This window comes from Barbus barbus (genome assembly GCF_936440315.1).
Source record: "Barbus barbus genome assembly, chromosome: 27".
In the NCBI taxonomy this organism is placed as follows: domain Eukaryota; kingdom Metazoa; phylum Chordata; class Actinopteri; order Cypriniformes; family Cyprinidae; genus Barbus; species Barbus barbus.
This window is the reverse complement of record NC_136755.1, coordinates 16,498,535-16,512,823: the sequence shown is the minus strand read 5'-3', so window position 1 is coordinate 16,512,823 and position 14,289 is coordinate 16,498,535. Positions and strand designations below refer to the sequence as shown.

Below are 14,289 nucleotides of genomic sequence, written 5' to 3'. Positions count from 1 at the left end.
AGTAAAAGTCAATACTACTACTACCACTTCTACTACTAAAAATAGTGGGTTTTCATGAATAAATACTACAATTATTTGTATAGTTTATTTATCCTGATTAATTACTTAAATTTTAAGCAAATGTTAAATAATTGAGAGATAAACGTGGGTCATATGTCATTGTTTTTTTTAATGAAGTAGTGTGCTTTGTAGCTTACCAGTGTTGTTTTAATATTATTTATATGCTATAATAGTATTTATTAATAACTTGGATCAGCTTATATTTAGTTTTTATAATCATTTCAGTTTTAGTTTTAACTTTGTTTTTTCTTCCAATTTTAGTACTTCATCATAAAGGTGAAGTTTAAATACAGTCACTTTTGCAAAGGTTGTTTTAAAAATATGCTTTATTTCTGTAATTCCACAGAATTCTGTAGCACAGAAACTCCATACTTTAATTTCAGCTAGTTGCTGGGGACACATTTCTAATTTTCTTTTAAGTTTTTTTCTATTAAACGATTTTTTATATTTTGAATTTTAGTTAATAACAGCACTGTAGCATACTAGTTTGTTATGTACAGACACTTAACGTGTATGGAGAATCATCAAGCTTAATTTCTTCATTCAAATTTTGGAATCTTAACTCTATCAGCAGTAAAATTAAATGTCAAGATACTGACTGACCTGTTCTTGCTGCAGAGCCTTAACGAAAGCGTTCTTGAGCCTATTGGTGTGCTCGGCCTTCAAAGCCTTCTTCTGATTGGACGTCATGCACTGCTCACAGAGAATTCGACCACTTTTCTCCTGCTTCCAGTGTGGGGTAAAGTCAATCCTGCACTGGGCACAGAAGAACGGCTCCACGAGTGGCAGTGACCCCCGCATTTTACCTAGCAAAAGCAGTAAACAGGAGTTTAGTGATTGAGCAGAATTAGCTGTGAATTAGTACTACAATACATAAACTGAAACTGCAATATGGCCTTGAGTGATTATTAAACTGCATTCACTTACTTCACTTTTAGGTCAAATGTGAATGGTTTTAAATGATTTCCACTTGCACAACTTTTGAACTCAATTCTTTAGAACACGAGAACAGCTGTTTAAATGTTTTTTTTATTTTTTATTTTTGAGCTTAACATTAGATGTCAATGCTTTTCCATACTGCAATTCAAGAACATTTTGCATAGCCCTACTGTGCAAGGTGTATTTGTGGTGTGTGGGTGGGTCCTCTTGCTCCTACCCTGACTATCAATGACACTCTGCACGACCTCCTCCAACCCCACCATGTAGATGAACTCAGAGTTGGCAGCAGAGGGCAGGAAGTGCAGCAGGGGCGCTGGAGGCTTAGGTGGAGGTATCTCCAGCAGGGTCTTCTCCAGCTGTTTGCGGAGGGCCAGTTTAGCGGCTGCTTGGCTGCTGGCCTGGTCGTTCAGAGAAGCCACGCTGGAGGCACTGGAAAGGGTGGAGGGGCTGACCGCACCAACCCCACTCACACCTACCCCGACGCCAGCCACACCAGCTGCTCCTGCTGCCTGCATGTGTGCCAGGTTCATGTAGATAGCAGAGGATGAGCCTGAACGCTGCGAGACCCCCACCTGCTGGCTGGCAGCCTGCATCGCACAAAGCAAAAGTGCAAATCATCGGTAACCCACATAATCCATTTTTATGAATGATTCATGTTGCAGGTGGGCGATATATTGAATATACGACATATTCAATATGATTTTGTTGGCGATATAAAACTAAACAACACTATGAATATTGCTGTGATTTAATGCACAATTTTTATTCGGCTATTAAGCTGAGGCCCGTTCCAGTTCGCTTGTTTTATGCACCACCCTAAGGAAGAGATATTTTAAAACATGATTTAAACATTCAGTTTCTTTCAAACTGTGCACTTGAATAAATGGGTTCAAACACTTGTTCAAAATTACTTAATTTTTTAAATTACTCAAAGTGTTCACAGACATATGAGCACTGCATGTCAAATACTTTAAAATGTTATAGTAAAAATATATACAGGGCAAATATTTGGTTATTACACGAAATTAACGGTCACACTTTATTTTAAGGTCCAGTTCTCACCATTAACAAACCATTAACTATGACCTTTGCATCAAACTCCTAATTTGCTGCTTATCAATAGTTAGTAAGGTAGTTAAGTTTTGATATTGGGTAGGATTAGGGACGTAGAATGTGTCATGCAGAATATGTGCTTTCTAAGCACTAATAAACAGCCAATATGTTAATAATAGGCATGCTAATAAGCAACTAATTAATAGTGAGAATTGGTCCCTATACTAAAGTGTTGACAAATTATAATTAAATATTCAGTGTAAGTACTGAGATATATACACACACACACACACTACTACTCAGACATTTTGGGTCGGTAAGATACTTTTAGGTTTCTGAAAGATGCTCACTAATGCTGTATGCATTTGATCAAAATACAGTAAGAACCATAGTACTGTAAAATATCACAGCTAAAAGTAACTTTTATATTTGAATATATTCTATATTATAATCTAGTGATGGCAAAGTTGAATTTTCAGCAGCCAGTACTCCAGTCTTCAGTGTCACATGATCCTTCAGAAATTATTCTAATATGAAGAAACATTTCTTACTATTATCAATGTTGAAAACAGTTGTGCTGCTAAATATTTTTGTGAAAACTGAGATACATTTTTCAGGATTCTTTGAATAGAAAGTTCAAAAGAGCAGCAAATATTTGAAACATTTTACTAATCACTTCTGATATCTTACCATAAACTTTTAAACATGTATAATTTGTCAAAAGACTGAAAATATTTTTGCAATATCACTCAGGCTTAGTTCATGATATCAGTATTTTGAAATAAGCTTGTAATAAATATATTGAGCAAAGTAAAAAGGTGTAACAGCAACTCCCAGAATAGATTATGACCTTTAGAAAAAACAACAACGAAAACATGTGATCTATTCACATTGCATAATTGTTTTAAAAGTTCAATGTTAATAAATTGCAGAGAGAAATCCCACAAAACAAATTAGGACTAATGGCTGTGAGCTTAACTGTTTGACCGTACCTGCTGATAGCTCACTGCGTTACCCAAACCACCTGTGGAGGAGCGGCCCATACCAGGCTTGGAGGGCAGTCTCTGACCCTGAAGCTGGGCAGGATTGGGTGCAATAACCCGCTGTGACATCATCATTTGGGGCAAAGATGCATTGGCAGCAGACCTGATTACTGTGTGGCCCTGAGGGGGGAAAAAACACATTCGGAATTATTAATAAATCTGCAATGCACAGCATGACCACTAGATGTCAGCAGACACTGTATATCAGATTGCAGAGTGTTGACATCAAATGCTTTGTTTGTACTCAACAGATGGACCGTAATTAAAGATGGTAACTGGTACCAATCTATACAGTTATGCTGATCTTAAGGTGCTGCTCCCATGGCAACCAACAGCAGGCTCTAACATGTTCAGTCTAATGCGTACAACATAATGAGGAGTATCCATGTGCATTGTGCTTAAAATCTAGGGGGAAAAAAAACAAACTCTGCTCGTATTTCTAAAAGGCATCTACTGGTGCGCATAAAACCCCATGTACCTGTGCAGTACGCAGGCTCTGAGGCTCAGATGAGTGCATGCCGGGCCGCACAGGTAGTTTCCCAAGCCCCTGAGAGCTGTGCATGGGTGACGGCTGCACTGATGAAGGGGCATTCTGGACCACCGGCACCTGAAAAGAGAAATGAGAGTTCAGAGTCATTCTATCAAAAACTCAAACTCATGTACAGAGATTCATTATAACTGAAAACAAAAAAATAAAAAATAAACAATGTATTAGTGGAACTCAAGCACCATTTTATCAGTTAAAGCTGCTGTGCGACTTCCACCAATTGGAAGCAGAAAAATAGGTATTGTTTTGGATTTTACTGATTGTTTGATTTTTTTTTTTTCATTTTTGATCCAAGCACTTCCCTTATATATTGTTCAACAAACAGGTATTCCTGTCCTGAACTCATTCATTGAGGTTTTTGATTGGCTTTTTATTTATTTATTTTTTTACACAGCCTAGTGATGTCATATAGACAACTGTGACATCTCGCACCTATTTCACAAATATGAAGTAGAATTTATGCATAAAACACAAACATATGATTAGCATATTCATCTATCATGGTATTTTACATGCTAGGGCATTTCAAGAAACATGATACATAAATCAAATATTGAAGTTAGTACTACTGTGCATGTCCAAAAACAATGCATTAACATGTATAATAATAATCAATAAATGCTGTGGTTAATAAGACTGTAATAATAATAATAATAATAATGATTATAATTTTTTTTACAATATTATATGCATGTTAATTATTGTTTGTATTTCATCCTCAATTAAGCAAATCAAATGTTCATCTTCCAGCTTAAGAGCAAGCAAACATTATTCATGCAGAGTGGGTTGTGGCACTTGCATGTCATACAAGAGTGAGTGTCTATGCCGTTCCTGCATCTAGACAGACACGGAGTTGAGAAGCTAAGACAAAACATCTCAATGGCACAGTACATGGACAAACATTACACTGAGCTGTGATATGGTATCTGTGAGGTTATGGCTGCCCGTCTCACTCCCCGTTACCCTATTTCACTCCCGCTAGCAAATAACGTCCTTTCAACAATAAAACAATTTACCTCGACAGTTTTTCCTGGCATTAATACAACACTCAGCTGGACACGAGGGGAGGTTATTTTGCTTGGTGCTAAAACAGTGAAGGTGAACATGCTGTACAGAATAGCTGCAGTGGAGATGTAGAGTACAAATACAAGCAGATTTACAGCATACAACACTGCGACAATCAGTCAATGCTGATTCTTTTTTTTTAATTCTAGAGTGCTGTCTCCAATTACAGTTTAACTATGAGAAAGCCGATCAAGTAGGGCTCGCTGCAGTCCACAAGATCCAGGGGGTGTGGTTGGATCCACATCTAGGGGGTGGAGATTGGTAGGTTTAGGGGTGGAGATGGCGTGGGTTTAGGGATCAGGGGGTGAAGATGGGTAGGTTTAGGTATATGTAAGGTGGGAGGAGTTGGATCTGGATCCAACCACGCCCCCTGGATCTTGTGAGCTGTTTCACAGAAACTGGAAGAGGAAGTTCACAGTCAAATTTAGAACATAGGATGTTAGAAGTAACTATACGCCACTTTCAAGTCAATACCAAAACATTTTTACTGCAGCAGAAAGACAATTTAGCACACGTGTAGCAAAATAATAACAAGTCATAGCTCATGAATATTAACTAATTTGTACTAGTTCATAATTTGCTTGGCTCAGCAAGTCATGTGACCTAATTAGTATTCATGAGCTGGGCCTTCACTATAGTAGAATTGTGAGAATTTGCAAACAGTTGCTATCTGAATTAATCTGTAATATACACATGCACTATTGTCGTGTTTTGCATCGACTTGCATGCTATCGTTAAGTTTGGAGTCAGTAAGACCAAGTTCTTAACTCACCAAAGCTCAAAACATTTCTTATAGTAAAGTGAAGTGAAGTGACATATGGCCAAGTATGGTGACCCATACTCGGAATTCGTGCTCTGCATTTAACCCATCCAACGTGCACACACACAGCAGTGAACACACACACACACCGTGAACACACACCCGGAGCAGTGGGCAGCCATTTATGCTGCGGCGCCCGGGGAGCAGTTGAGGGTTCGGTGCCTTGCTCAAGGGCACCTCAGTCGTGGTATTGAGGGTGGAGAGAGCGCTGGACATTCACTCCCCCCACCTACAATCCCTGCCGGCCCCAAAACTCGAACCCGCAACCTTTGGATTACGAGTCCGACTCTCTAACCATTAGGCCATGACTTCCCCGCAATTATTGTTAATTATTTAATAATAATTATTAATTATTATTATTATTATTATTATTATTAATGTTGAAAATTTTGTGCTACTGAATTTATTTGTGGAAACTGATCTTTTTTTTTTTCAGGATTCTGAAATTAACAGTTCAAAATAATAGAATTCATTTGAAATGCTAATCTTGTTACATTGTTAATATCTTTACTGCCAGTTTTGATCGATTTAATGCATCCTTTCTGAATGAAAAAAAAATATATAAAATCCTTAAATCCAGCCCACAAATCAGTTTTCCCTTTCTCATACTTCTGGTTTCTCACATGGCTTCAAATAGGCCTAAATCAATGTGAATGTGCAGCCGTAGCCGATGATGACAATAAACTGTGTGTTTCTACACCAGAAAGTGCAAAATAAGATCCCTTCCATTAAAAACAAAATAAAAATAAAATAAGCTGTTTACACCAGGAGCAGCTTCAGCTGATGGACTTCTCATTCTATTTCTGACAGGCTGCAACTACTCCATCCTCTTTATTTTGCCCGAATACCTAAAATAATGATTTTATTTACAAAAATCCTGTGCATGACTTCATTCATTACCATGCATTTTAGTTCTTTTATATTCAAATAACTTCTTGACAATGATATCAAAGCCAGCTTGTAATGTGTCTGGCCTCTTAAAGGAACTGCTACCTGCCTGATCTGCATTGAGTTAACTGCATACTACACTAAATGGGCACAGTGGTATGGCAGGTTTGAGGCCGAGATGTTTTCTCAATTCCAAAAAGGTCTTCAGCATGCTTGTCCATCCAATAAATATAATTCAAATTCACAACGGCAGTGTAGACTAGAGTTACTGGTCCAGTTGGCATCAAGCATAGAGTAAGGCACAGGACATTGTGTATGGTTCTGACCTTTTGCACCACGTTCTCCTTCTGCATCTGACTCTGTCTCAGTTTCTTCAGGAGCACCAGCTTGGCCTCCTCCAGCCTGAGCTCCTCTCGGAGAGCTTTGATCATCTGCTGCCGCTCGTCGCCAGTCTTCCCCTGCAGAACAAACACACACAAGAGATCAGCAATTAGGTTCACTAAACTCATTCTAAGGGTTTAATGGTGGGTAACCAACGATAGATCTGATTCCTCCATGGGATACTGCACCTTAAACATCTCAAGGTTGGCCTGATGCTGTTTCTCCTCAGGGTGAGGTGTGCTCCGGGGGCTAGACGCCTCGTTGTCTGACAAAATGATAACATCTGGTGATGGAGTGCGTCGCTCTCGAACTATATCGCTATGAAGAGCAAAAATAGTGGGATTTTTAGGGGCACCGTAAATAGTAATTTTTAAGGGAGTCCAGATGAAAAAAAAACAAGGCCTAGCAACACCTGCAGGATAAAACCATTAAAGTATTATTTAATTTAACACCATAATAAATTGTTTACAATGAATGACACTAACATTTATGTTTGCTTTATACTTCTATATATTTTTTATTTCTGCTATGTTCTGAACAGGGTTATTATAGGTAAACTAAAACTAAAATTAAAATCATTAAAAAACTTTTTTGTTACTGGAAATAAAATGTTAACTGAAATCAAATAAAATAGAAAAAGATTTAGCTAGCTGCCAAGACAGTTTCTCATTTCAGTTTAGTTTAACGTGATGTACTAAACTAAATAAAATCTTATATAGATATAGAACTATCTATAAAATAGTTTGTAAATATAGAAAAAAAAAAGACAACAAAATTACCAACTCTTGAGAATTAAAATGCAAAAATACAGAAATAAAAACTTATTCTAAACATTAACAAAAACAACAATACCTGAAAAATAGCAAAATAGCACTTAATAACATTACATGTAAAGGATTTGTGGAACTATGCATTTTTATAGAGTATAGTATATTTGTAAACATTTACCGGTACTTCTGAACGTAATAAAACCGGACATACACATAGATGCAGTGATGCAGATTTTTCATTCAACAAAGCAATTTTCACCCGGCTTATAGTCAATTTATTTTCCGGAAAATACAGTACTCATTTCAACAAACAGATGTTGAACATTTTCCCGAAACCTCACCTCCTTCTGGCACTCATGTCCACTGGCTCATCCACTATGTTTTCCTTCCCATTCTTACTTGGACCTCCATGGCCCCCAACTCTCAAGCTTCCATTCATCTTCTCCTCGTAGGTCACAGCACCCATCAGCCCCTGGCTGCCCCCGGGGCCTTTGCCCTCTGCCATGGCTGCTGCAACCGCTGCCCCCTCCAAAGCGGCCAGATCCTTGCGTTTGAGGAGGGCAAGCATCTTAAGCCTCTCCATGGCCTCGTGACCCTCCATCTTCAGGCGCTTGGCCAGTGCCTCCTCCCGCTCATCTTGCGCCTCCAGACCCCGCTTAAGCAGGTTCAGCCTCAACGCCTCCTCAGACATCCGCTCCATCCTGTCAGTGACACAGAGAGAGAACATTTGTGAACAAATGCTTTTATTCACCCATAGTAGCAAAGCAGGTGCAAAGTTGATAAAATTAAAATATATAAATAATAAAATAACTGAATTTTAAACAACTTGGGGCAATATTTACATGATAAACATTAATAAAAAGTTAACTTAAAAAAAAAAAAAAAAAAAAAAATGCATGGTGTTCAAGAGTACATTCATTTTCACTGCTGTATCAAGAGATTTTACTGGTACTGGTATCAAATACCGAAATTTTGGTATCTCGACAGCCCTAATCTGTAGGAATCAGTACAAATTCACCTGCTTGAGACCAATGCAAATCACTTAATTATTCTTTTACAGCGAAAGAGCTGAGCGCGATCTACTATGACTCCTCACACGCCCACAGACTTAACAGAGCCATTAGTCTGCCTCGTGCTGAGGCTGTGGACTACAGTGCTCGAGAAGAACCAAGGCCTCTCAAGGCTTAATTGATAAGTTACATGATCATTACATACAAATCAGTGTAACTTTCATGGTTTGACTGAGGAAATTTGCTTGGGCTGCTAGTAGAGAGGGTCTCCCTACCTCACTTTCAGCGCCTGTTACAACAAGAGTGATTCCTGAGTGCAGACACGCAGCTTCCCAAAACTCCCACTGACAACGTCACAAAGCGGTCACTAAGAGGGGACCGACTTTCCCCACTTGTGGGATCGTATTTCTGCCACCAGATTACTGTGACTGAAGATACAAGTCTTACTCAAGAACTATAATTAGAGGATTTTCTTCTCTGATGAAGTGGAGTTTCACTCATGGATCAACAGCAGTGCTTTCAGCTGACAAATATGTATTTTCCCCGTTTCCATTTTATAGATAGATATATTTTTTTCAGAATTTTAAAGTATGCAAAATGGAGACACGACTACAGGTAAATCAGTTGAAACAAAATACATTTTGTGACACTAGCAATACAGAAATTACGTTTCAGCTGTACTTTTAATTTTATTTAAAACCAACAACTGTGCTTATTTGAATAAAGACAAAACAGGAAAGGATTACTCAGAAAAGGTGCAAGTTGTATTCAAACTCCTATTGCCTACATTTGACCTAGTGATGCACCTAAATTTAAACCGAAAACGTGTTTTGGAAGGCCGAAATAACTGGGTCACATTTACATTCATACGCATAAGAAAACTTCATTAAAAAATTCCCACCTAATTTACAACTTGCATTTTAGAACATGAATTCTCTCTTAACCTTGTTTTAATGTTAATGAATTTGGAGCATTCTATAAGCGCGACCAAGTGCCCAAGGTTAGTAATTTGCATAAAAGACACCCATAACATCTCCATATAAGAGAATGCTTTGCACAGACTTTCGTCAATCTAAGCAAACTTACGAAGCTCTCCATAGAAATGCTCGTCTGAGAGCACAGAGCAAGATCTTTGAGCATATATGAAATATATGACGAAACAGCTGTATAAAATTCTTAAGGCCACCAAGAGTATATGATTTTTGCTAACATGTGGTAGTTGTTTATGCAAATAAAGAATAACTTAATAGTTCTTGATGAATCATGATTTGTTTGTGAAAATGTTCGTATGCAGATTTCATGAACAAATTAATGAGTATGCATGATTAGTGAATGAGGCCCACTAACCAAATTTAATTAGCACTTCTCTGATGAAGCATTTTGACTGTTTCAGAATCTTATGTCATTGACAAAGTGAATAAGGTGCACATGGCAAAATCTTAGTACATGGGAAAACAAGTCAGATTAAATTGTTCAGTCGTTGTCCAAGAACCTTACTTCGACTGGTTTAATTTAGCACCTGAGAACACAACACCCTGAACATAGTACAAATTTCAATTTCCCCAATTTTTTTTCAGTAAAATTATTTACTGAAACATTTTTCAGTTTAATTCCATTTTCAAAAATTCATGTTGGTGCCTCGCTAATTGACCACCTCAGCTCCATTCATCAGCTCATGGTACGCTAACTCCTGCGCAACGGCTCTGTTGTCGGATCTAGTTTTGAAGCACAAGGAGTCTGTTTTGGGAGACAGAGTGAGAAAACTACAGTGCAGTAGATTGATAAAAAGCACAGTCTTGCTAAAGAGACAGAAAATGCCTGGAAGACATTCCAACACCCTCCGTCCAATACAGAGAGTGCTGTCTCCTAAAATATATAATTTATGTTATGATGGGACACATCATGACCACAAATTCTTAAGTGCACAGGTAAAACTCCAAAACGATGCCCTATATAATACGGTGTAATATGCGTGTTTGATTTTAACACACGGTTAACCCAATAAACAGTTTAAACCAGCGGTGACATTGGTTTATTGAAGCACCAGATGAGCCAATCTCTTCTGCTGCATTCTTACAGTCAGCCATTAACTTCCTGTTCTCCCCTCCGGACAAAAGCACAACACACCACACGGGAGCCCAACAGCCAGTCTATAACGTGACCGAATCGCTCTGCGTGTGTGTGTGTGATTGTGTGTGTTCCCATGCGAAGCGCACACATACACTGCGGGGTCATGCGTTCTCAAGTGCAGATTTGATTGCGTGTACACATAAAGACTCTGCCGCACTCTGGACATGTGTCATGTACTACAGATCTAAATGATCATGTGTGTGTTTGCTCGTCTTTATTAGTTAGGCACGCTTGGGCGGACCCTTCATGACCAGAGGGCAGAGAGAGGCTCTCCCCCCTCCCACACGCACACACGGGGAGTGTCTGGACAGTGAATGTGCAGGACTCTATGCAGGCTATTGTTTGTGCTGGAACCTATTTATCTGTCTGATGCATTTGTATTCTGCTCGTAGCTTCAGTCTAAAGGTAGAACATTATCAGGTGCTGCCGTTTGCCCAGTATTAATTCTTTGGACCCCATATATAGTGAGAGAAAACCTTTAAGTATATATACACAGTAAAAACTTTTAAAGGTATATACATAATACGTACATTTGCAAATGGATGAGGGGCTGGGGGGGGGGGGGGATTTTTGTTTGAGTAATCCTGATATTAATATTTTTTACACTGCAATTTTGAGCAGTGTTGAAATGTATTTGTGCAGTGCTTCTCAATTCACAAATGAATGACTCAGAGCCAGTTCTTTTTTTGTGAATGAAAAGCATACATTGTAACTAGTAGAGCACGATTCCTGAAACAAAGGACTCTTATGAACCAGTTCTTTTAATGAAGTTAAAAAAAGGATTCGTAAGGTGTTCGAATCGGAAGGGAGGGTCTTAAAACACTGCTCTGTAAAATTTACAGCAAAAGCAAGGCGAGACTTTCTTATGGAACAAATTGGACATTATAAATGAAATCTATCCAAATGAACTGGTACAATTTGGAAGCTTTTCTAAACCAAGACCTTGTATTGTAAATTAATCCAAGTAAATTCCTAATCTAACTTCGATTATTGGAATTTTGGAAATTGGAATCTAACTGATTCAAGAGCTTGTCAATAAGAATCAAATATCAGATTGAATTGGAATTTAATGAAAACGAGAGCTTAAGAATCAGAATCAAAACCGGAATCCAATTAAATCAAGAGCTTGTAAATGAATCATGCCAAACTCATAATCTAACCAAGATTATGAGAATCAAAATCAAATAAAAATTGGAATCTAATTAAATTGAGAGCTTGTGAATAAGAATCAAGCAGAACTTAGAATCTAACTAAATCAATTGCTTAGAAATCAGAATCAAATTAAAAGGTGTTTGACTGTTTTTTCTAGACTTGATTGTGTTTATGGGGTGCAGTCAAACGTGTTCATGCTTTATTTTTTTAAAACACGCATTATATTTCACATAATTTACCTTTATTCTACACCTCTGTCCCTTCTCTGATAAACGCCCTGATTATTTCCTGCTTTTATGAAGCCCCTCCCTCAGAAATACGCGATGGGCTCTGATTGGTTAGCTTGTCCAGTGTGTTGTGATTGGCTAAACCACCTCTAGTTGTGTGTCCTGCCCCTCGCCTCAGTGGCATGTGTTCCGGTTTTATTGTAAACAATGGCGTCGTCTATATTGCTTATCAATTTGAGCTTGATTGAGACGCAGAGGATATTAGTGAAGATGATCGCGCAGAACCTGTGCAAGCACGGCTCTTTTTGTTTTGTTGTTGTTGGTTCATACTGGCCACAACTTTGCAGATATTTTTTATGCTCAAACAGCAACATCACACACTAACTAATGTTAAAAAAATTTAATCGTAAGCAACCACCCCTTTAAAAGCGATATTAATAACAATGAGGCTTGTAAATGAGTCAAACCAAAATTCATAATCAGAATTCAGGAATTAGAATCCAATCAAAATGGAAAATAATTCAAAGAGCTTGTAAACTAATCAATTCAATTCAAATTGAGCCCTTGAGAATCAGAATTAAAAATCAAAATTGGAATCTGAGAATCAGAACTGAATCTAGCTGTACATCCAGCTGAAGTACATGTTATAATAATATTGCTGTATGGGCAGCTCCATTAAGTATACATTTAAATATGAATACAAGGATACAGCATAGGCCTACATGCAGGCCAAGTGAACTAATTTTTATAGTGACAAGCAGACAAAATAAAAACAGAATCTATTCACTTTTGAAAGAAAGCACATTGAGAATACTCGTAGTTCATCTCTGACACCTCTGAGCTCCCCTCTCAGTTTGAGGTCATGCAGAATTCAAACATTTGCCCTAGGACTCCTTAACTTTGATTTCAGTGTATCTGCAAGTGAGGGATTGTGTATAATGTGATGCGCTGGAGCGAAGCTGGGATCAAAGGTCCGTGGACACACGTATCGGTCAGGAGAAAAGCAGCATGGTACCACCCTGGTGCACTAATAGACCACATAGACAGACAGCGAAGGAGAGTTTCTCATCCGTGTGTTGACAAATGATGCTCTTTGTGATGCAAACGTCGCACAGGTCCTGGTGCAAACACAAAATCAGCATATACGTTGCCTAAATGCTTTTGTTCGGCGCTAATGAATATTATTTAACATCCAGCTCCTGGAAATCTCAATCCTAATCATCCATTCCTAAAAGACGTGACTGATCGCAGGCAGTACTGTCTATGGCAGCCATGGTGACCTTGCTTAGCCATTACACTTTAGAAAGAAGGGTTCAGAAGTGTGTGTGTGAGCTTGTGGGCGAGATGAATCTGTTACTTTCTGACTTCTTTGATGTAGAAAACATTTGCTGTATTCTATACTGCCAGTCCAGCAAGCTACATTACAGTGTATATTTAGCTGAAGTTCAAAACAAAACATGCCACTTGCAAAGCTTCAAGACCATCTAGATTAGGGGTATCAAAGCCACGGCTTGTGGAGGAGTCCAATGTGTCCTGCATGATGATGAGAGGAACAGCATCTTAAAAGTACAAGTTAAAAACAATTATACATTTAAGTTGGTTTTATATATTCATAATATAATTCATAATTGAACTACAGCGCGAAAGAAAATCTTTATTACATTAATTCATGTTTTCCAGCTGATTCTGACCAGCTCAGTGTCACTTACAGCAAATAATGACAGCTACAAATAAAAAATACCAAAAGGTAAAACCTGAATTTTCCAACTATTTCTAAGTCTCCACTGTAAGATTATTTTAGATATGTAAGGAATAACCAGCAGATGGTTATTATAAAATAAACAATGGTCAAAAATAAACCAGAATAACGCTCACTGAATATAATAAACATTAAAGTTTGGGGTTGGTACAATTGTTTTACATGTTTTTTATGCTCACCAAGGGTGCATTTAGTTGATCAAAAATACAGTAATGAAAAACTACAACTTTATTACAATTTATTAATGTGATGCCAAAGCTGAATTTTCAGCAGCTATTACTCCAGTCCTCAGTGTCACATGATCCTTCAGAAATCATTCTGATATGCTGAAAACAGCTGCACTGCTTAATATTTTTGTAGAAAATTTAATAATTCCTTTAAGGATTCTTTGAAAGTTTAAAAGAAGCATTTATTTGAAATAAAAATATTTTGCAACATTATAAAT

The 14,289-nt window shown here is 37.9% G+C and overlaps 1 protein-coding gene across 2 annotated transcripts in view; it reads right to left on the bottom strand.

Moving 5' to 3' along the window:
* The window catches only part of LOC306846782 (transcriptional repressor p66-beta-like), a 43,395-nt gene that overhangs the window by 5,946 nt on the left and 23,160 nt on the right, over positions 1 to 14,289 (bottom strand). For both annotated transcript variants that reach the window (XM_079380389.1, XM_079380390.1), the window contains 7 exons: positions 7,908 to 8,267; positions 6,985 to 7,114; positions 6,742 to 6,873; positions 3,574 to 3,702; positions 3,045 to 3,215; positions 1,217 to 1,586; positions 664 to 866 (listed from right to left, as the gene is read on the bottom strand). In XM_079380389.1, the coding sequence (XP_079236515.1) occupies positions 664 to 866; positions 1,217 to 1,586; positions 3,045 to 3,215; positions 3,574 to 3,702; positions 6,742 to 6,873; positions 6,985 to 7,114; positions 7,908 to 8,266 (1,494 nt within the window). In that variant the 5' untranslated portion in view covers position 8,267. The remainder of the gene's footprint in view (positions 1 to 663; positions 867 to 1,216; positions 1,587 to 3,044; positions 3,216 to 3,573; positions 3,703 to 6,741; positions 6,874 to 6,984; positions 7,115 to 7,907; positions 8,268 to 14,289) is intronic.